The sequence below is a fragment of the Ceratotherium simum genome, chromosome 22 (assembly GCF_057802395.1).
Source record: "Ceratotherium simum simum isolate JZ-2026a chromosome 22, ASM5780239v1, whole genome shotgun sequence".
Taxonomy (NCBI): Eukaryota; Metazoa; Chordata; class Mammalia; order Perissodactyla; family Rhinocerotidae; genus Ceratotherium; species Ceratotherium simum.
Window position 1 is genome coordinate 9970797 of NC_141921.1, and position 22941 is coordinate 9993737.

Here is a 22941-nt window from a genome sequence, read left to right on the forward strand (position 1 = left end):
ATCTTAGGATATGAACTGTGAGTTATACCTTGTACCTAGCATCATCTAATTTCTCCTATCCTTATTTTGCTTTTTCTCCATGTCTTTAGTTACATGTTTTTAATTTTGTGGCATACTCTCATTGTAAGCTTCTTCAAGCGCTTTTTTGGAATTAGTATTTTACATTAAATAATCAAATATGTAAAGAGACAAACAGAATATAGTGTTTCAGGGAGATGCCCTGATAATCCCAAGAACCAAATGTCAAGCGTAAACAGACTCATTAGAGACAGACCGTAGCCAGGGCCTCATGGCCCATCCAGGTTTCTGCCCTTCTAGTCTTTCTTAAAAATTGGCTCTACTTGCTCAGTGAGAAGTAAGATAGTTCCTATCTTTAAGGGCCCTTTCAGTTACCACTTCTTAAAAGAAGTCCTCTTGATAATTCCTCAGTTAAAACCAGTTTAATCAAATAAACAACATGATATTGGAACTCAGAACAAATTCCTAACTAAATTCTTCCCCTGTTTCCACTCCCCCACTCCACTCCCTTGCTTTCCTTAACAGTTTTTTTCTAGGCATTTAGGCTTTTTCAGGCATAGATGGGATATAGACATAAATCCCTTCTTTCTACTCTGCTGAAGGAGGCGTACAAGCAAACAGCACAGAACAAGGTGGTGGGTGACTTGGAGCAGCTCCATTCCCCACTGTTGTCTCAAATTACTTTTCTTTGGAACAAAGTAGTTGGGCTAGCTGTTCTCCAAAGCCCCTTGCTTGACATCCCAGGAGGCTGTGTTACGGGATAGCCTCACTCATGCTGGATCTTGGTGACCTTAAGGATGAAGAGTAATCACAGCTTTAAAGTATAAATTGAAGGCCTAAAGGGCATATATTTTAAACTCTAAAGTTTGATTCTACAAAAGTTGTGACTTACTCAAAATATACAAAAAAAGAGAATTATAATCATAATTTCATCTGGTAATAAGCCAAAACACCACATCTGCAGCAAACTTCCTGAGGCCCTCTCAGGGATCAGGTATGGGGAGAGTGCACACAGAGATATGAAAAATATTCAGCTCTGAACTTGGAGGAGAAGGCAGGGGGTAGGGGACGGAGAATGGAGAGGTAGAGGTGGGGAGAAAAAAAAAGACTAATATGTAAACACTTAACTATAGTGTGAGACACCATTAAATCAATGTTACATGCTATGGGGCCCATGGGTGCACTGGGTGAGCATCTGTCAGCCATGTATGCATCTTCTCCAGCCTTGAGCTGCACCATCACGTTAGATGCCATGTCTGTTCTTGTAGGTTTCCACATGGCCTCATATCACCAGAGCGGAGGGTGGGGAAGAAACAATCTGTCCTGGCATGGAGTCTTCTGATTCATGACTCAAACAGCTTTCCTCTTGCTGTTTCTTGTTGCATGGGTCTTTCCTGCAGAGCTAGGGAAGGTGAAATCCTCCAGTACAAGCCCTTGTCTGACTGTTTGGGATTTTGGGATTCGACGTGTGTCATTTCTCTCCAGCAGGAGTGAGGGCTTCAGCTGTTTATCCAGCCCTCTTTAAAATCCTGATCCAGCCTTCCCTACTCAATCTTTGAACACATCTTTAGACAGAGCCCACGATGCCAGGAGAGCTAAACCCTGTCCTTCCTGTCACAGAGCTTAGATTATAACGGGAATGACATTAATGGAATATAAACACAGGTAAATACAGAATTTCAAACTGTGAATACTAAGAAGGAAAAGTACAAAAGATCACCCTGAAGCTGTAGCTTCTACGACTCCCTGTGTGCAGAGGCTGTTCCAGTGGCACAGCGTCACCCGCCACAGCTCATACTGCTCCTCTGCCTAGAAACCTGGGGATCAGCCGAGATTTTCCCTCATTTCTCACAACTAACTGCTTTCACATCTAACTGAGCATGGGCTTCAGAGGCAAACAGTATGGGTTTGAATCCAGCTTTGTTCCACTTAGCACCTGTGACCTTGGGCAAGTAACCTAACTCTTCACCCTCAGGGTCTTCGTTGTAAAACGGGGTAACAGTGCCTGCCTCCAGAAGTGGTGAGGATTGCTACACAGTCAGTGCTCAGCAAACGGCAGCCGCTGCAGCCACTGCTGCTATTCGTCCCAAATGTCTCTGCCATGTTGTGTGCTCCTCACCGTTGCCACTTGCCCTGCTTTTGTGCAGGCTGCCAGAGGCTGGACTGAAAAGCTCCTTTAGGCTGCCCTGGGGATGAAAGCCACTTGCATGCCTGGCTTTTCCAATAACAGGAAGCTACAGGAGCAGAAAGTATTTGGTGAAATATATTGAAGCAATCTCACACATGCTTTTGTCTGCTGCCCCACTCTGCTTCCCGCTGAATTTAACCCCCAGTCGTGGGATTCTATTTCAGACTTGAGTGATGTTCACTCTCTCCCTGAATAAAAGGCTAATGCATTTTTTATTATTCTGATGGGAATAGATGCCCAAAAGGGAGGCTGAGCCTCAGCCACTGCTCAGATTCCCCTAGAAGGTGCTGGGGTTGGAGGATGCTTGGGGGTGGCATCCAGGCTTCAGCCAGGGGGCCAGGTGAGGTTTGAGGGATACTGTGAACGCTGATGACAGTACCTTTCCCCATATTTTTCTTTGGCGCACTTAGCGTAGTTGAAATTAATTCATATTGTATGATTATTTGCTTAATATATCTGTCTTCCCCACGTCACTATTTGCTAGCAGCTAGCTCTTTGAGGACAGGGGCCGTGTCTTTCTCACCCTATCTTCAGCAACATCGCTGGTACAGAGTGGATGCTCCAGTGATGTTTGTTGAAGTAACAAATAAATAAATGAAGAGTCAAAGAGTGAAGGCACAGTGCTGTCTGGGAAAGCCGTGTTGCGCATCAGTTGTTTATCATGAGGAGAAGTGGAAAGAGGGCCATGTCAAGGGCAGGAGCGAGGGTCGGGGAGCAAGTCAGGTGGTGCATAAAGAATGGTCAGACAAATACAAGGCCAGCGCCCCACTTCCATGGGATGTGGGCATGAGCTCAGTGCCTTGAGACAGCGTTTTCCAAACTTCCATAATCCCTGCTCCCTCTCCTCACAGAGGTGGCTGGCCCTCCCCACTCCTTCTCCTGCCAAGGGAGAGTCTATCTTCTGTATATGTGCCTGACCAACACAGTTAGCCCCACCTTTATTGTCTGAAGTTTGGTTCTGAAAATAATAGGTAATTTTTGTTTGTTTTCCAAATATGAGGTTATATGATAATGTAAAAACTGCTTTTTTCAAATGGCACATAAAACTCATGGAGATTTTTCACACCCTTCTTGAATGCCAAGCTAGAAACCTAATCTTTATCAAAATGCAATGGAGATCATTAAATTATTCTAAGAAAAGAGCAAATTTAATTTTAGAATGATCAGTCCTTCAGCCAGTGAGAAGGCCAGGCTAGAGTAAGAGAGATCACAAATAGGGAGTTTAGAGAGGGGCCAGCACCACGGGAAATACTAGGGAGCAGACTATGCTTGGGGCAGGGCAGGGAGGGGGCATGAGATCCCTAGATGCCTAGAAAATGACTACGGCTGGGGGAGGAGAGGAAATGAGCAGGGAAGGGGGGTTGCAGTAAAGGGGGACCTGAGCCCTGAAGCCAAATGTGTGCCTGTGCCCCTGTGACCCCTGTTTCCAGAGGGTGCTGATCCCCAGGTCCTCCCTATGATGGCTGGTTTCTGGAGTGACAGGAGAATGCACAGGGATTACTGGTGCTCTTGTTTAAATCATCTCCAGTCTATGCCATGAAAGACTGACTTTTCCCCAAATAGCTATCCTGCACGAAACGCAGAAAGCAAAACAGAACACATAATCAGTGACTATTCTCTTCTACCACGCAGAACCCCACACATCAAACCAGCCCCAAAGCTCCCAGAACACCATGTCCCTTTCTCATTCTGAGAAGTAATTGCAATGCAGTTCGTGACCAAAATGAAAAGTCCATTTTTAACCATAGCCTCATAATTACCCAGCCAGATGAAGAAGGCCAAATTCTCTGTGGCCCAATCCCCAGGTCCCCCAGGCAGAAACAGAGAGGGTTTTGTGAAAAATTATGGGGGCTGTGTGTGTGTGTGTGTATACTGGGAGAGAGGAGGATAAAACTAAAGACGTCTTCTAATGACCAATTCAGTAGGCCCTGTCTAGTTGTCATCTTGGTAACAGGAGATTGGCAGATCTTTATTGGGCATCATTCATTGGTCAGGCACTGAGCTAGCCCTGAGAAGATAGAAGTGATGATGACACAGGCCCTGCCCTCAGGGAGCTCACACAACCAGTGGAGAGGATGGAGGAGTAAACAGGCCAGGGAAATGCAACATGATGGTGCTCTGACGGGGAAGGTCAGGGGCATATGGACAAGATTCAGGGGAATATGGATAACTCTTGGAGCAAGGATGGTGGTAGACAATTCCTTAAGCATCTGCTATAGATGTTCTGGCCATCCCTGGCTGGCAAATTCAGAGATTGCTCCTGTTGACCTTGGAACTCCCATCCCCCTGGTCTTTATAGAGTCATGACTCAGCATTCACCACATGGTGGTTAGCATAGAAATGGGTTTCTTCTGAATGTCCATGGGGCACCACTTTTAGCAGAGAAGCCTGAATGCAGGGCTCTTACACAGCCAGGAGTCCACACACCAGCTCCTAATTGACCCGACGCTAGCATACCCACACTCCTCCAAGAGTCCATGGAACACCATACAGGCACACTTGGACAATTTCCCTCTGTCTGAGTATGGAATTCCTTTACCTGAGGAGGAACGTTCCCCCGAACTCTGCAAAACACACACACACACACGCACACACGCCACCACACATGTGAAGGCCTTGCCTTCCTTAGACTATAGCTTTTGGTGGGCTAGTGGTTCAGCTAAGCAGCCCTCAGCCAGCAGGCCCTGTCAGCCTACTGAACCTGCTGCCTAGCTCGCTGACTTCATTTCCTCCAGCTGACATTGCGTATTCTGCCACCCAGGCAGTAGATAGTGTATCATCTCCACATAAAAGGCCCTTATATCTCTCAGTTGGTAAGTAATTATAATAATTTGGTAATTTTTTATGTCCAACATGCCCCCCTCTATACAAAACTGATTGAATATTATTGGTCAAATTCCACAAATCATGTGCCCTGTTTTTACAAATGCCATACAGTTTCCGTTGGCAGTTGCAAACGATTATACTAGGTAGACTATTTAGTAATGAAAAATTTCTCTTTCATTTCATTTCTGTTATTTTTGAAGGACTTTGAGGGAATCATTTGGATATTCTAGTTTCTTAGGTACACATTGTTGCACAGTGATTCTTGAACACTTCGTTTTTATTTGCAGTATAGAACATGCAGATTTTGCAATCCTATGTTAAGAGCTACAGGTTAAAACAATAGCCTACACTTATCTACTGGGGCCACTAGGTGGTGCACACATATGTCAGTGAAGTGTAGGTTAAATGGGCTTGTCACTAAGTTAGATTTAATTCATCAACACAGGAGTGGCACAGACTGTAGGAGCTGTAGGAGTCAAGGAGAGACAGTGATCCCGTGGGTGGGAATAAAAGAAGGAAGGTCTCCCAGAGGAGGTGGATAGACAGTATTGCTGGCTGCAGAGATGGTGGGAGCAAAATCATAAAGGCAAAAAACCCCAAATATGTGGCAGAGGGAAAGTCCTGGAAAGGAAGGGGCAGGCTTAGTTTCCATGCTGATTAATTCCTACCTAACAAAGTCATTGCAGAGGGAATAATGGAAGAATTGAATCACTTGAACTAGATGACATCAAACATTCCTTCCAGGCCTTTGTGCTGCACACTGGAGATATAGGGATGAAATGACATAGTCTTGTCCTCGAGTAAGGACCTTGTGAGAAACAGAGAAGGAAACAGATCATTAAGACAGAGCAAGATACAAAAGATACATTTTACAAGATGCCTTGGAAGAACAAAGTGTGAAATACTCATTCTGCTCTAAGGAAAGGAGAGAAGGGGATTAGGTTTGGGAGTTGACACACAGAGAAGACCTCCTGGAGGTCTTGAGAAGTGAGAGAGGACAGCATGAGCAAAGGCATGGGGGTTTGAAAGGATAACGTGGATGCCAGGAATAGTTCAGGTGAGTTTAGCAAATGTATGAGGGCTACTCTGTGCCGTGGACTGATTAATAGATGTTCCAGGCCCTTATAGAGGCTCCTCAACTAGTAAGGAAGACACGCTGCACTGAAAATTGTAATGTGAAAGGACAGCTTAACATCTGGTCCCTTGTAGATTCTGACTCTGTCCTTGGACCCCCCAGTGTCCTGCCTACAGGGATTCTCTGGGAACTCTTTCACCAGAAGAGGGCGCCCACAGACACAGTACCTGGTTGCATTTGATTCACAGAGTCACTAAAGGTATTTCAGTCCCACTCATTTTAGAGGTATAAAGTTTGAGGCCGGAGACATATAGTAGGTTATCCAAAGCCACACAGAGGAGCCGGGACAAAAGCCCAGGTCTGTCTGACCTCTGTCAGGTTTTCGTCCCTTCTTCCTCTACTGGATCCTGGACGCAGAGTCACCATTTAGAGATAGCTCTTAATTAGGAAATAGACCCTTTTGAAGTAAATAGATCTCCTTTACCAACTGCAGTCATCACCAAGTCATGCTCATGGAAGAATAGAAGGACACAATGTATTCTTTCCTCATGCATGAGGAAAGTGCCAAGCCACACAGGTGGGCCTTGGCAAAGGCAGCTTGAGCCAATTGCAGTATTGGCCTGGTTCTGTGTTTGGGAAGGAAGGCGATCTGGCTCCAGCATTCCTTCTAGCCCGCGTGTGTGGGTGTGTGTTTCATTTCAGCAGCGAGGATGTGTGTTCATAATGTAGGTCAGTGACATCTTGGAATTGCATTGTTTGCTTGAAAATGTCAACTGGAATGAGTTATGAACTGGCAGGACAACAGAGATGTGTGATTGAGAAGGCTCTGAAAGGATACAGCTTGGTTTTAGGCCCATGAGAAGTCATTGAAGCATGGAGTAGCGAGATCTTAAAGACGTTTCGACTGGGACAGATCCAAGTTAAATGGAAGAGGAGGGGGACCACAAGGACGAGGAGATTTGACACCAGGTTTTATGAAAAAAGGGCAAAGGAACTAGGAATATTTAGCCGGGAGAGAAGAAGACACAGATCTTCAGATCTCCAAACTTGTCATGGTCTGAGGCAGCTAGAAACAGTGATGATGTCATAAGGAAGCAGCTTTTAACCCTGCTCAAAGTAGAGCTATCCAACTGATAAGAAGTAGTGAGTTCTCCCTCAAGAGAAGAAATAACACAGATGCAGTTCATCCAACTGGTGGGGACGTTGCAGAGGGGATTCCTGTCCTGGTGGCAATTCAGCCTCAATGACCTTTGAGCTCTAAGTATCTGTAATTCTATGAAAAGGGAAGAGACAACTTTTATAAGCCAAGAGTCAATGGTCTATCCTAGTAACAAAACATCAACACAAAATAGCTCTTCTTAGCACCTATTACGTACTAGGCATCATGCTAAGTGATTTATGTGCATTATATTTTGGGCTTTCAAGCCAGGATTAGAACTGATTGAATTCTAATCCTGGTCCTGCCATTTAATGAAGATGTGGTCTTGGGCAGATAATTTCTCCTCTCTGAATCTCATGTCCTCTCCTGTACAATACCAACCCTTTTGGATTGCCAAGAGTATGAAAAGAAATGACATATCAAAGCACCTGGTACTGTGCCTGGCCTATAGTTGGTACTCAGAAAATGTTGCTGCCTTCCCCTTTCTGCTTCAGCAGAATTTCAGGAAGCCATTCTTGGAGAGAGGCAAGATAAAGAAGGAAATGTAGGTGAGATGAAATATGGCAAAGGATCCACTAGATGAAATACCAGGTAATCAGAAGCTCCCGCAATGTGTAATCTGGAGCAGTGGTTCTCAAAATGGAGTTTGTTTGAATTCCCTTTAAGAAAAAAATTACAGGTTTCCAGTTCTGTTTATGGAAAATCAAGTGAGGAAAGAGAAAGAGGTTGACTGGGGCTTAAGGAATCCTGACTTGGGTCTTTAAGAGAGTTGCTCACCACTGCCCCACCCCCAGCCTCCAATACCCACTTCTCTACCTCCAGGTTCCCATGACATCCAATCTAGGACAGAGCTTCCCCATAAGTATGGTGTGACAGGGGGCAAGTCTGCTGAGATATTGATCACCTCAGCCCTTGGGGGTACCCAAGGCCAGTTGCCTCCAAACACAAGCAGCCTCATCCATATGGCCTAGTGTACCTGAGAAATATTATTTTCCATGAATGTTGTGTAGTACAAAGAGATGAGGGTTCAGTTAGAGAAAGAATGGTTTGATCATCAATAATTGAAAATATCATAGCGTTGTTGAATAGATTCAAGAAATTTACCAGCCCAGGAGTATCTTGGTTAGAAAGGAGTATCAGGAGGGTAACAGTGACTTAAGGACCCAAGGGAAAGAGGGTTGCCAAGATATTAGACACTTAACCAGTGCAGCCAGTGTGAGCAAAGAGAAATTTAAGGCCATCTGGTAGAGAGGAATGAGCCCATGGCTGGGAGTCTGGAAAGGGACTTTCTTTGTAGCTGTAGGGGAGCCACATTCCTCTCAGGGCCTCATTTTCCCTAAGTATAATATATATTTGACTGGAACCTCTATGGCCTTCTCAGCTCTGACCATCCAAGGACAAACAAAAAGGCCATCCATGTCCCTTTGTCTCCGGGGTGCAAGCCCTCTCTGCAGAACTGTGGGTGAGCACCACTTTCTCCACGAGGTATCCTGCTCTGTTTGTCTGAACAGCCCCTTTGCACATCCACCCTGACCTGCTAAGCACAAGTTTGGCTCTGGCTTGAATCAGTGCTCTCACAATGTGTTTCTTTTGCAGCAACAGCGGCAGCTTGACCTCCTGACAATAACCAGCCCCGGTGAGTAGGTGCGGCTGTTCTATTTTGGCTTTTTCCTCATGTCCCAGAGCGATGCCTGGTTGCCTATGCAAATGCAATTCCTGCTGGCCCCTGTTGACTCACTGAAAGAACAGCAGAACTCCTGCACCATGACCCACCCTTCTCCCCCATCTTCTGCCCCATGGGCAGTTCCTTTTCTCCCTCCCAGCTCTGTGTTGCCTCCTCTTTTTTTTTTTTTTTGTGAGGAAGATCAGCCCTGAGCTAACATCCATGCCAATCCTCCTCTTTTTGCTGAGGAAGACCAGCTCTGAGCTAACATCTATTGCCAATCCTCCTCCTTTTTTTTTTTTTTCCTCTCCTTTTTCTCTCCAAAGCCCCAGTAGATAGTTGTATGTCATAGTTGCACATACTTCTAGTTGCTGTATGTGGGACGCGGCCTCAGCATGGCCAGAGAAGTGGTGCGTCAGTGCGCGCCCGGGATCCGAACCCGGGCCACCAGTAGCGGAGCACACGCACTCAACCGCTAAGCCACGGGGCCGGCCCCTGTTGCCTCCTCTTGACTCTGCAGATAGCAGGGCTGATGCTCTGATCTTGCTGCATATTCCAGGGCCAAGTTCTCCCCAAATCACTTGGTGGACTCAAGTGTCACGGAAATGTCCTGGTCTCTTGAGAAATAAGTTTTAAAATCATGGGGAATGGGGAAGCTGCCTGGTGAGTGGGATGGAATGAAGGGAGGGTGGCTCATGAGGAAGGGCCAGTCTGGGGAAGTGACCAGATTTGGTCTTCCATGCTGAGGGGCAGGATGACTCTTGTCGCTCACCTCTAGGGGAAGGACAAGTCCCCCAGCAAAGCTGTGGCCCTGGGATTGAAAGGTCCTTTCTTTCCCCTAGGCCTGGCATCTAGCCTAGAAGCAGCTTGAACAGTTTAGTTTTGCCAGAAAGACATTTTATTTTGGTTTGGGAACTTGAGGCAAAACTGGCCAACAAGAGATGCTGCTCTCTCTTGGAATCCATGGGGATGATGATGCCAGCAGGGTTAGTGAGCACTCAAGAGTGGGTGTGGAGGTTCATCTTCATTCATTGGTGATATTCAAAATATTTAACAGCCCTGGTGACCCCCTGCTGTGCTAGGTGTTAACACTTTGGTTACTGGACTGTGAGGAGATGGCATCCTGGGGAAGGGGCTAGTGTGCCAGAGGGGTCACATGGCAGGGTTGGGGGGCTCTAGGAGTGGCTAATTACCAATAAATAAGGAGGTATTTCAATATTTAGTAACCAGTATGGCTGTGCCATGTCATCCCTGCCTTCCACCAAGCCTGTCATGCTGTATCTGGGGGCCGGGTGGCTCACATACAAGGAGATTGAGAAATTGTCCTCTGTAGGCACTATTCTAGCACAAAGGTTGATCATCAGTCCACGTAACTGAGGTATAAGACAGTGACTGCAAGTGGAAGTTGGATCCACCGAGTTCAGGTGACCTTACTGTATTCCACCTGATAGAGCTCTTGGAACTTGGGACTTTAGAAGAACAAAGATGAACTAATTTGAAAATGTTTAATCTATTCCATAGAATGAGCTATGTTTAACATACATATGATTGATATATATATAGAAATTCCAAATCATGGGCTAACATAAGTAGAGTGGCTCAGTCGTGTGACCTACCAATCCCTCCCCACAAAGGTGTTGGTGAAGGATTATCTTTGTCCTGTCCTGTTCACTTGCTCTCCTTTGTGAATGTGTCCTGTTCTACTCCACATATGCTGACCCAGATTGCCTGCTTTCACATCCCAGTCTCATCTGGTCACCCCCTGATATGATGCTGATGTACGATTTGGAGAGAGTTCTTGATCTGTGTTCAGTTGCTTTAGAAGGAAACTTGCAGACTCTGTTAACTGCAGTTCTTTTGTGCCAGCTTCTTCTGTTCCTAATTGCTACTGCACAAATTCAAGTAGAGTAGTTGTGGCTCTCAGTGCACTCCTTTTGCACAACTGTGGAATTGCAAAATGTTAAGTGCTGGTTTATAATTTTCCCTACTTTTAGATGAGAAAAGAATATCTTCTGAGCCAAAGCTTTCCAAAAGGTGTGTTGTGGCACACTGATGTACTGCAAGTAGGCTGCACTTGTATGATATTTTGAGGTATACACTATGAGATATTGATCCACTCAGCTCTCAGGGGCACAGGTAGGACCTGGGAATTCAGAAGCCTTAGCAATCTGTGTTATCTTCTTTAAACTCTTAATTTATTTATTGTGAATAATTTTGAATATACAGAAAAGAGTAGAGATATAATGAATAGTTGTTTACTGCTCCCCCACCACCACCACCAAACACCTTGGCTCTATCATATCATGCCACAGAGTCCCTTATTTAAAAAAATTTATAGATCTAGTTGAGACTTCTCTGTACTCCTACCTGACTGTATCTCTCTCCCTTCAACCTATAGGTAAGCACTGTAATAATTTCAATATTTTTCCATATCTATGTATCCAAAAATATAACTGGTGTAACTGGTATTGTTTTACAAATTCCTATAAATGATGTCACACTATAAATGTCCTTCTGTGACTTTTCTTCTACTCATTATTATATTGTAGAGATTCATTTATGTAGATACATGTAGCTCTGGTTTATTCATTTTAACTGCTATATGATATTCCACATATGATTGTGTCAATTTCTTTATCCATTTTATTGATCATAATTTAGGTTATTTCCAGGTTTTTTTGCAATTGTAAACAATCCTACAAAAAGCATTTTTGTGCATGTCTCCTTGTCATAAGTATGAGAATTTCTTTATAAACCAATGTTACTGCAATAAACAAAAAATTAAAAAAAAAAAAATTTCTCTGGGGCAAATAGGTAGGAGACGAATTACTTATTATATGCATCTTCAAATTTACTACATAACGGCTAATTGTTTTCTAAAGTAGTTAAACAAATTTACACTTCCAACAGCAAAGTATGGGTTTTCATTTCCCTGAATCCTCAACAGTTGGAATTGTCAGATTTAGAAATTTTTACCAGTTATCATGATAAACATGAAATGGTATCCCATTGTTTTTATAATATGTGTTTCCCTGATTGCTGGTGGGATCGAGTATCTTTTTGTATGTTTATTGACCACTTTGGTTTCTTCTTCTCTGAAGTGACTTTTCATAACCTTTGTCCATTTTTTTTATTGGATTGTTTCTTTTTATTGATTTGTAGTTTTTTATTATTCTGAATATCAATACTTTGTCACTTATATGCATTGCAAATATCTTCTCCCAGACGATGGCTTGTGTTTTTTGATTTATGATGTATTTCGATTTATGGAAGGATTTTTATTTTATTGTAGTTGAATTTGTTAATCTTCTTGCTTTATGAACTTTGCTTTTGTGATTTATTTAAGAAACCCTTCCCTACCTGGATATTATATTCTCCTGTATTCTAAAAATTGTCAAGTTTTATGTCACACTGGGGTCTTTATCTCATTTAGGACTGATCTCCGTTTATGATGAGTTAGGGATTTAATTTTTTTTTGTTTACACATGGGTAACCCATTATCTCATACAATATCACCATACAACAACTAGTCCATCCTTTGTCTCACTTATTAGCAATTACACATCTGTCTTATATCAGTTTTCCTATAATCTGTTTCTGAGGTCTCTGTACTGTTCCGCTGGTCTACCATCTTAACTCTGCAGTAACTCCACTCTGTCTTATTTCTAACAGGTCTTAATTTTAATATTGTCTTCATAATTGGTAGGGAGGTATCCTTCTCCTTTCCCATTTATGGTCATCTTTTGAAAGCACAGTTATCTTTTTTTTTAATAAAATCTAATAATCTCTGTATTGTGGCAGGTGAATTTAACCTATTCATATTTATTATGAGTACTGATTTATTTGGACATAGTTCTACCACCATATTTGTGCTTTCTGTTTACCATTCATTTTCCTTTTTTTTTTTTCCTTTTGCCCTGCCTTTTTTGGGATTGTATTTTATGTATTACCTGCTTTTTTACCCATCTGCAGGTTTGGATGCTATTGATTTTATTTCTAACCTTAACTGGTAACCCTTTGGATATATACTCGACCATACGTTTTCTTACAAAGTCTACAGTTGTTCAAAATTTCTTTTATACTTTCAGCCACAAAAAGAGCCTTAACAAGCTTTAACTGCCTATTGAACACTGCCCTGTCAACACCTAGTTATTAGACTTTTAAGTTAAACTTTTGCAAAAAAGAAAAACAACGATGATGATGTTGATGAGAATGATGAGGATGATGAGGATGATAATGTTGATGATTAAGGGCTAACTGACTTTTCCTACACAGCTTTTCAGTTTTTGTGTCCTCCTATTTATTGTATCCCAAGATTTTTATATGTTACCTTACTAAAGTGAATCCTTTAATAGCTATTTTAATGAGAGTCCATGGGCAACCCTCTTCATCTATATATGTCCTTATTTTGACTTCTCTCTGGAATGAGAGCTTGGGTAGGTATAAATTCTAGTTTGAGGAAGACTCTCCTTTGTACTTTTAGAATTTTTTTGATTGTTTTCTGACATCCATAGTTGCTGATGAGAGTCTGCCATTATTTAATCGTTTTTTGTAACTTATCTTTTCTTGGGTAAGTTTCAGGATTGTTTTTAATCTCATTGTTCTGCTTTTTCACTTTGATGTGTCTAGGTGTGACTTTGTTTCTATTTACCCTTCTCGGTACTCTGAGTATACTTTCCACCTGAGAATCTAGGTCTTTCTTTAATTCTGAGAAATTATTGGCAAATTATCTTTTCATATATTGCTTTTCCTCCATTCCTTTGATTCTCTTCTTTAAGAATTTCTGTTAGACGAATGTTGGATTCTCTCAAATGTCCTTCTATGGTTCTTAACTGATTTTTCATAATTTTTATTATTTTATCTTACTGCACTGATTCTGAGTTCCCCACAAGTAGCTTGCATTCATAAATTTACTTTTGACCATGTCTAGTCTAGATATTTTTTTCTGTCTTTTTCAATATTTCAATGACTATATATTTTTAATTTCCAAGATTTCTAATTTTGTTCTTCTCCACCTGTTCGTGTTTTATTTCTGCCTATTCTGTTTCATAATTTCTTATTCTGTTTTAATGTCTTCATTTGTTTCTTTGAACATCCTCAATATGCTTTTTTTAAAATCTTTAACTGTTCTATAAAATAAGTTTCATCTGGAGTGAATTCAAGTTATAATTGTTGATTTTGTTTAGTATCATTTTTAGCATTCAATTTCTTCATGCACTTTGAAATTTTAATTTGTAAGATCACTTTGAGAAGGAAGTTTTCTGATTCTCTCTCCCCATCCCTGGTGCCCCCAAACTCCCACTGTGCTCACATCTCCCTATACAGTGGTGTTTGCAGTTGACTCTACCCACATCTTCAGTTGAAGACCTGATAAATATTGGGGATATGACAGATCCAGTGATAAAAAGTCAGCAGGATAGCTTGGCATTGCTTCTGATTTCCTGCTTCTATATTCCTCACCTCTCTAGGCCTACAACTCACAGGAGCCCAGAAAGTTCTGCAGCAGCCTTTTTTTCCTAGACTCCTTTCATGACATCCATAGTTTCATGACATCCCCACTCTAAGTCCTTGCTCTAAACAGAAGATCTTGTCTCTGATCCTCATCTCCTATAGAGCACTTTTAATCTCTATTATCCCATAGGAAGCAGACTTTCAGTTGCTACTCCCTGCTTCTATACCAGATCTCAGCAAGCAAGCAGCCTCAGGAACACTTACCCTTTTGCATTTCTGTACATTTCAGCTTCGTGGAGATATTTCTCTTACAATGGAGCCCATTATATATTTTCATTTCTTTTTTCATATATTATCCAATATTACTATTTGATAGGAATGAATGGGCTTATTGAAGCATGGATTTATTTAGTCATTTGACCCATAAGTCCAACTATGGATGGTGGTTTATAATAAAGTGGTTTATTTGGGAGGTGATTCCAGAGACTTTGGTAGGGGGGTAGGGGAAGTGATACAGGAAAGGGGGAAAAGCTAAGAAAGGTTCGTTATCAAGCAAGCTACCACTGAGGGCAACTGGAACTTAATCCTACTTGGGAACCCTGGGAGTCAGCGTGGGAAGTAAGCCTCAGAGTTATCCCTCTGAGAGGCGTGGGAGTGAGGGTGGGGGTGTTAATTCCCTGACATTTCCTGTCTGCCCAGTGTATGGACATAGCAGATTCCAGTGGCCAGAGAAAGCCCTCAGGAGAGATTTGCAGGTGTTGACAATTGGAAGTCATTCAACATGTGCAGAAATAATAACTGCCAAGAGAATATGTGAGATTGCGGGAAGGTATTGATAGCACCTGCCATATGGATCGTCATGGCAAAGGGAAAAAGGAGAGGTGGTGAGCCATGTCCCTGCTCTTAATTTTAGAAGGGGTCACTTCTGCCCAAATTTCCTTTGTCAAAACAAGTCAGATGGCCACTCCTAAATTCAACAGAGTAGAGATGTAGAATCTTCCCACAGGGAAGGGCAAGGCCTTGAGGAGAACTAGAATATTTAGTGATGATTAATATACTTAATCACACTTCTAGAAAGATTTTTATATTCCCACCATCAGGTTAAAAGTGATGGTCATAGCTTTTTTTAAATAACAGCTTTATTGAGATATAATTCACGTCATAAAAATTCATCCTTTAAAGTGCACCATTTAGTGGTTTTCAGTACATTCACAGAGTTGTGCAATCATCACCACTAATTCTGGAATATTATCATCTCCCCAAAAAGAAACTCTAAACCCATTAGCAGTCACTCCCCATTTCTGCCTTTCCCCAGGCCCTGGCAACCACTAATCTACTTTCTGTCCCTATGGATTTGCCTATTCTGGACATTTCATATAAAGAGAATTATATGATATATGGTCTTTCATGACTGGCTTTTTTCACTTAGCATAATGTTTTCAAGGTTCATCCATACTGTGGCAAGTATCAGTACTCCATTCCTTTTTATTGCCAAATAATATTCTCTTGTATGGATATATCACAATTTGTTTATCCATTTGTCTATTGATGGACATTTTTGGTTGTTTACATTTTTTGGCTATTGTAAATAATGCTGCTGTGGACATTTGTGTACAAGTTTTTTGTGTGGATGTATGTTTTTAATTCTCTTGGATATAAACCTAGGAACAGAATTGCTGGGTCATATGGTAATGTTAAGATAAACAGTTTGAGAAACTACCAAACTGTTTTCCAAAGTAGCTGTAACATTTTACATTCTCATCAGCAATGTAGGGGGCTTCCAATTTCCCCACATCCTCTCTAACACTTGTTATTGTCTGACTTTTGATTATAGCCAGACTAGTGGATGTAAAAGTCGTATCTCATAGTAGTTTTTATTTGCATTTTCCTAATGACTAATAATATTGAACATATTTTCATATGCTTATTGGCCATTTGTATATCTTCTTTGGAAAAATGTTTAGTCAAATTATTTTCCCTTACCCATTTTTAATTGCTATATTTGTCTTTTTATTGTTGAGTTATAAGAGTTTTTAAATATATATTCTGGTTACAAAATCTTTTATCAGATATATGATTTGCAAATATTTTCCCTGTTCTGTGGGTTGTCTTTTCACTTGCTTGATGTCCTTTGAAGCAAAAAAGTTTTTAATCTTGATGAAGTTTAATTTATCTATTTTCCTTTTGTTGCTTATACTTTTGGTATCATATCTAAGAAAACGTTGCCTAACCCAAGGTCACAAAGATGTGCTCCCATGAGTTAATTTTTTTTATGTGATATGAGGTAGGAGTCCTACTTACCTCTTTTGCACGTGGCTGTCCAGTTTTCCTAGCACCATTTGTTGAAAAGATTGCTCTTTCCCATTGATTTATCTTGGCACCCTTGTCAAATGGTCTAGACTTTTTGATGTTCTAGACTAAAAGGATAGCATATAGGAAGTATCCAAATACTGGCACTCAGGGCCAGAGCTGTGTTAGGCACTTTCCATATATTTTTCACATAATTCTACTCGCTGTCCCATAAGACAGAATCATCTTTCTTGATTTGCAGATGAGAAACCAAAGTGCTGCACGATTAGGAGACTTGCCCACATGAACATAGTTAATAAGTGTTGGAGTCGGGATTCAAATCTAGGTCTGTCTTATTCTAAATCCTCTGCCTTTTCCACTGTTACATATAAATATCACTTCATTTGTGATATTGGCCCACGGAGTCTTCTTTCCCGGACAGAATTCAAGCTGACCCACTCTGCTGGGTATCAATAAGGAAAGCCTAGAATGGCAGAGATATCATGATTACTGGGGCTTTTCTACTAACTAAGTTGTGTCCTGAAGAGACAGTTGATTTCCTAAGATATCATAGACGCCTCTGAAAAAAATCCCAGCTAGATTTGTTCCTGAGTGCAAATATTCACAAAGTTTCTTATCCTCTCTTACCCTTGTTAAAACAATACTATGTTAAACTGTGATAGACTGAGCCTGCTGACCACTACATAACAACTTTGGGCTTTGTCTCCAATTAAAGTGCCCCATAAACCCTGTAAACTCGGCCCTTCTGCAGACTAAAGGCGCAAGAGAGGCCAAACTAGCCATTGTTACCTGCCTCATGGCCATTTTTAGAGCCAGCGCAGCCTGTGAAGCCAGTTCAGAGTGGCCAGGACCAAGAGTGCAGCCAAGCCAGAGGACTCCTGGCCTCATAGCCAGAAAGCTAGCAGCACAGTGGATGTGCAAAGAAAAGTTGGTTCAAAAACTGCATACGTATCATTTAAACAACGTTAAGAGATCTTTAGAGAAGAAAAATAAATTACTCCTAGTCCCATAGCCTTAGCACAATACAAAACCTAATTCTATTTATACATTTTTCCCTTTTAGTTCTTGTCTATATGCAGAAACATATTTACATAATTGCAATCACAGTAAGTTTTTCTATACATCTTTTTTCACTTAATGTTATTTCATAAACAATCTTCATGTTGCTATGTAGTTTACATACTTACCATCTTTTTATAATAACTTTCTCTATTAAAAAATTGCACATGCCCATGGTGCAAATTTTGAAAAACACAGAGAAGTTATGAAGATGAAAATATTAGTTATCTCCCAGAGGCAATCACTGTTTAATATTTTAACACATTTACTTCTTTGCCTTTTTTCTATGCATGTGTAATTTTGTTTTACATAGTTGAGATCATATAGAATATAGAATTTTATCCTGATTTTTCACTTAAGTTTACAACAACTAATCTTAATCTTTCCCATGTCAATGATGTTGGATATTTAACTTGGTTCTAGTTTCTTGATCTTAAGAACAATTTATCAACCTTTGTGTATATATTTTGGTCTACATTTTAGGTTATTGTCTTAGATTACTAGGGATGGAATTACTAGATCCATGAGCATTTTATGAGCATTTTAAAGGCATACTTATTTATGAAAGCTCTAGTATCTTCCATCTTTTATATGTATCCTGGTTTAGAAAAATGCATATCCTACTGTTGTGCATTTGTGTTATTTCCAGATGTTTTTCTCTTATAAATAATTCTATCATAAAATTATTTGTGATAAAGGTAGCACTCTCTTCTTTTGCAGAAAACTTCTTTTGATAAGTTTTTTATACTGGATATTTTAAAAGCGGAATTACTGGGCCAAAGAGCGTTAATATATGTAAGGAATTATTGAGTCTTACTGACAACTCATTTCCATAAAGGTTGTATCAATTTACATTCCCACCTCCATCCCCCAACCTCCATCTCTCATGTCAGCAATGAAAAACAACAGTATTGAGTATTACTCACAAGATATGTTAAATCTAAGTAAACAAATTCCAGAATCTGAGAAACATATAAAGGCAGGGAGAAACATGTTTGTTCTTACGGTCCCCAAGAGACAAACTGAATGGTATGTTCCTAGGATGTTTGTCCTGGGAAATCTATATAGAATGCCACATCCCAGGACTCAGATGAGGAGGTTAATGGGAAGGGGTCAAGGGTCTCATTTTGGAACATCCAGATAGGTGGGCTGAGCTCTCAGAAGGGGAGTTGGAGGTGTGGCACCCAAAAGCACCATAGTTGATCAGCATGAGGGAAGTCAGGTCAGGAAGGAGTTGGCAAGACCTTGTCCATCTGACTGAATACAGGCCCCAGGCCTAAAGGAACTGGAATTCAAGGCATGAAAGGTAAAATTAAGGGACAGGAATTATATAAGTAGGTGTCTTTAATCACAACCTAAATTAGTTTTAGCAAAAATAGGCAGTTCATTGGTTCATGTACATCGATAATCCAGAAATAAATCTGCCTTTCTGTGTATCTTGATATAGGGCTCAGAGAGGACCCAGTCTGTTTTTCTGCTTCTCTTAACTCAACTCAATTTGCTCAGTGTTAACTCCATTTCTAGCCACATGTAGCCTCAAGATGGCAGAATTTACATTCTCCCAAATTCTAGTCTAGTAGGAAAAAGCAAGAGACTTTCACCCAAAGGTGTCAGCAGAATCTCTATGGCTTCCCATTCTGTGATTGGGTCATCATGAGCTCATTTTGCATATGTGTCTGTGTCCAGGGAAATCTAATGTGCTAACTGGCTGAGAGTTGAGTTATAAATATCATCCATGAAATTGGGGGATAAATTGGGGCCTGATGTTACCTGGAAATGGCCCAAGATCACATGAAGTTTTGCAATGACTATCTCTGTGACCAAGCTAAACTAACTATGTGAATTATGAGGTCTGAGAGCAGAGCAAACATTGATCTGTTCTGCAGCAACCCTTCTATCCAAAAGGCTAGGCCCAGCAGGACTTCCACAGATAGAATCTCTGGGCAGTAACAGGACTTATCATCAGGTGAGGGCTATATCTTGGACCCAAAGAAGGTCTTCCTGGTTAAAGCTAGACCCACACCAGAGGCCGAGGGTACTGAGAGCAGGCAGCAGGCCCTGGGGATAGCAGGCCACAGAGAATAGGATCTATATGTAACAGATATGGAGCAGGATGCCAGCCTTTGCTGGGAGTCAACAGCGTGTAGTGAAATTTTGGGAACCAGGTAGACCTGGGTTCTGGTCTTGATTCTGCCGCTTCTTGGCTCCATGTCCTTAGGAAAATTATTGAACTGCTTTGGGGCCTAGTTTTCCATCAAATATGGATGGTGGCACCTACTTTATAAGGAGGAAGTGAAGATTAAGTGAGGTAATCATGGCAATAAAGCCCCTAGCATATTGTTAGTATTAGCATGAAAATGCCATACACATTAGAGGCCAGAGCAGCAGCTCTGTGGATCACACTAGGCCTCACAAGGGGGTTTGAGAGGAAGATGAGCGCTCGTCTAGCCTTAGCTGGGATGACACTGGTTTTCATTGGTTCAGGGGCTGGAGATGTAAACCCACAGGCTAAAGGTGTGCAACAGTGTTAGGCTTTCTCTGCACTTGTGGGGCATATGTGTACATCTCCTATAGACAAGTGTGATGTACTCTGTCCTGAAGCAGTACAATTACAACCACCCCAGCACAGCCATGAGATAGAATAAGAAATTAGTAATTTACCCATCTGAGTGCTCACTTCCTTCATGGGGATGGCAGGGAAGGGGAGTACTGATTTTGCTTCATTAGTCATTATATGAGATGTCTCTGGAAACACTGTATTTTAAAATCCTTCCCAAAGAAGTAAACATTCTTTTTATTCTTATTATTAGCTCATATATTTTTTAAGAAGTTTTGGAGAAATTAGCAAAACATCTTAATACCAAGGATAATTATTTCTCTTTGTTATTTCACCTTTGACCCCCACCACCCATTTCCCCCACACCTAGCCCCTGGCAACCACTAATCTACTCTCTGTTTCTATGAGTTTGGTATTTTAGATTCCACATATGAAATCATACACTATTTGTCTTTCTCTGTCTGATTTATTTCACCAAGCATAATGCCCTGAAGTTTCATCCATTTTCACAAATTTATATATATATAACATTTTATTTAACCATTCATCCATCAATGGACACTTAGATTGTTTCCACAACTTGACCATTGTAAATACTGCTGCAATGAACATGGGGATGCAGAGAGGTTTTTGAGATAGTGATTTCATTTCTTTCAGGCGCATAGCCAGAAGTGGAATCGCTGGATCATATGGTAGCTCTATTTTTAATTTTTTGAGGAACTCCTATAGTGACTGTACCAATTTACATTCCCACCGACAGTGCACAAGAGTTCCCTTTTCTTCACATCCTTGCCAGCTCTTATTATCTCTTATCTTTTTGATAATAGTCATTCTGACAAGAATGAGGTGATATCTCATTGTGGTTTTGATTTGCATTTCCCTGATGATAAGTGATGTTGAGCAAATTTTCATGTACCTGTTGGCCATTTGGATGTCTTCTTTGGAAAAATGGCTGTTCAGGTCCTTTGCCCATTTTTAAATCACATTATTTGTTTGGGTTTTTTTTTGTTCTGTTTTTTTGCTATTAGGTTGTATGAGTTCCTTATATGTTTTGGATATAACCCTTATTGCATATATGGTTTGCAAATATTTTCTCCCATTCTGTAGGTTGCCTTTTCATTTTGTTGATCATTTCTTTTGCTGTGCAAAAGCTTTTTAATTTGATGTAGTCTCATTTGTTTATTTTTACTTTTGTTGCTTATGCTTTTGGTGTGATAAAAATCATTGCTAAGACCGATGTCAAGAAGCTTTTTCCCTATGTTTTCTTCTATGAGTTTTACCCTTTCAGATCTTACATTTAAGCCCTTAATCCATTTCAAGTTAATTTCCGTGAGTGGTGTAAGATAGGGGTTCAATTTCATTCTTTTGCACATGAATATCTAGTTTTCCCAACACCATTTATTGAAGAGACTATCTTTTCCACATGAGTATTTCTGTCTCCCTTGTCAAATATTAGTTGAGCATATATGCACAGATTTATTTCTTGGCTTTTGATTCTGTTCCATTGGTCTATGTGTCTATTTTTATGCCAGTACCATACTATTTTTATTGATATATCTTTGTAGTATAGTTTGAAATCAGGAAGTGTGATGCCTCCGGTTTTCTTCTTCTTTCTCAAGATTGCTTTGGCTCTTCAGGGTCTTTTGTGGTTCCATACAAATTTTTGGATTGTTTTTTCTCTGGAAAATGTCGTTGTAATTTTGATACAGATTGCATTGACTCTATGGACGGCCTTGAATAGTATGGACACTTTAACAATATTAGTTCTTCCAATCGATGAACAGGATATCTTTTAATTTATTTGTTTCTTCTTAAATTAAATGTTTTCAGTGTACAGGTCTTTCATCTCCTTAGTTAAATTTATTCCTAAGTATTTTATTGGTTTTGATGCTATTGTAAATGGGATTGTTTTCTTTATTTCTCTTTAAGATAGTTCATTGATAGTGTATAAAAATGCAATGGACTCTTGTACATTGATTTTGTATCCTGCAACTTTACTGAATTAGTTCTAACAGTTTTTTTGCTGGAGACTTTAGGATTTTCTATGTATCAGATCATGTTATCTCCAGAGTCAGTTTTACTTCTTCCTTTCCAATTTAGATGCCTTTTATGTCTTTTTCTTGACTAATTTCTCTGCTAGGACTTCCAGTACTATATTGAATAGACATGGTGAGAGTGGGCACCCTTGTCTTGTTCCTGATCTTAGAGAAAGAGCTTTCAACCTTTCACTGTTGAGTATGATGTTAGCTGTGGGTTTGTCGTATATGGCCTTTATTACATTGAGGTATGTTCCTTTTATACCCAATTTTTTTAGGCTTTTATCTTGAAAGGATGTTGAATTTTCTTCAGTACTTTTTCTGCATCTATTAAGAGGATCATGGCCTTTATTACGTTGAGGTATGTTCCTTTTATACCCAATTTTTTTAGGCTTTTATCGTGAAAGGATGTTGAATTTTCTTCAATACTTTTTCTGCATCTATTAAGAGGATCATGTGATTTTTATCCTTCTTTCTATTAATGGGATATATCATGTTTATTGATTTGCATGTGTTGAACCATCCTTGCATCCCAGAGATAAATCTCACTTTATCATGGTGTATGATCATCTTAATGTGCTGAATGAGGGCAAGACCCA

The 22941-nt window shown here is 40.6% G+C and overlaps 1 protein-coding gene across 1 annotated transcript in view; it reads left to right on the forward strand.

Annotated features, from left to right (window-relative positions):
* Nucleotides 1-22941, forward strand: part of AGBL4 (AGBL carboxypeptidase 4) — a 1245941-nt gene that overhangs the window by 898678 nt on the left and 324322 nt on the right. The window contains exon 6 of the mRNA XM_087445980.1: nucleotides 8863-8902. Coding sequence (XP_087302106.1) covers nucleotides 8863-8902 — 40 coding nt within the window. The remainder of the gene's footprint in view (nucleotides 1-8862; nucleotides 8903-22941) is intronic.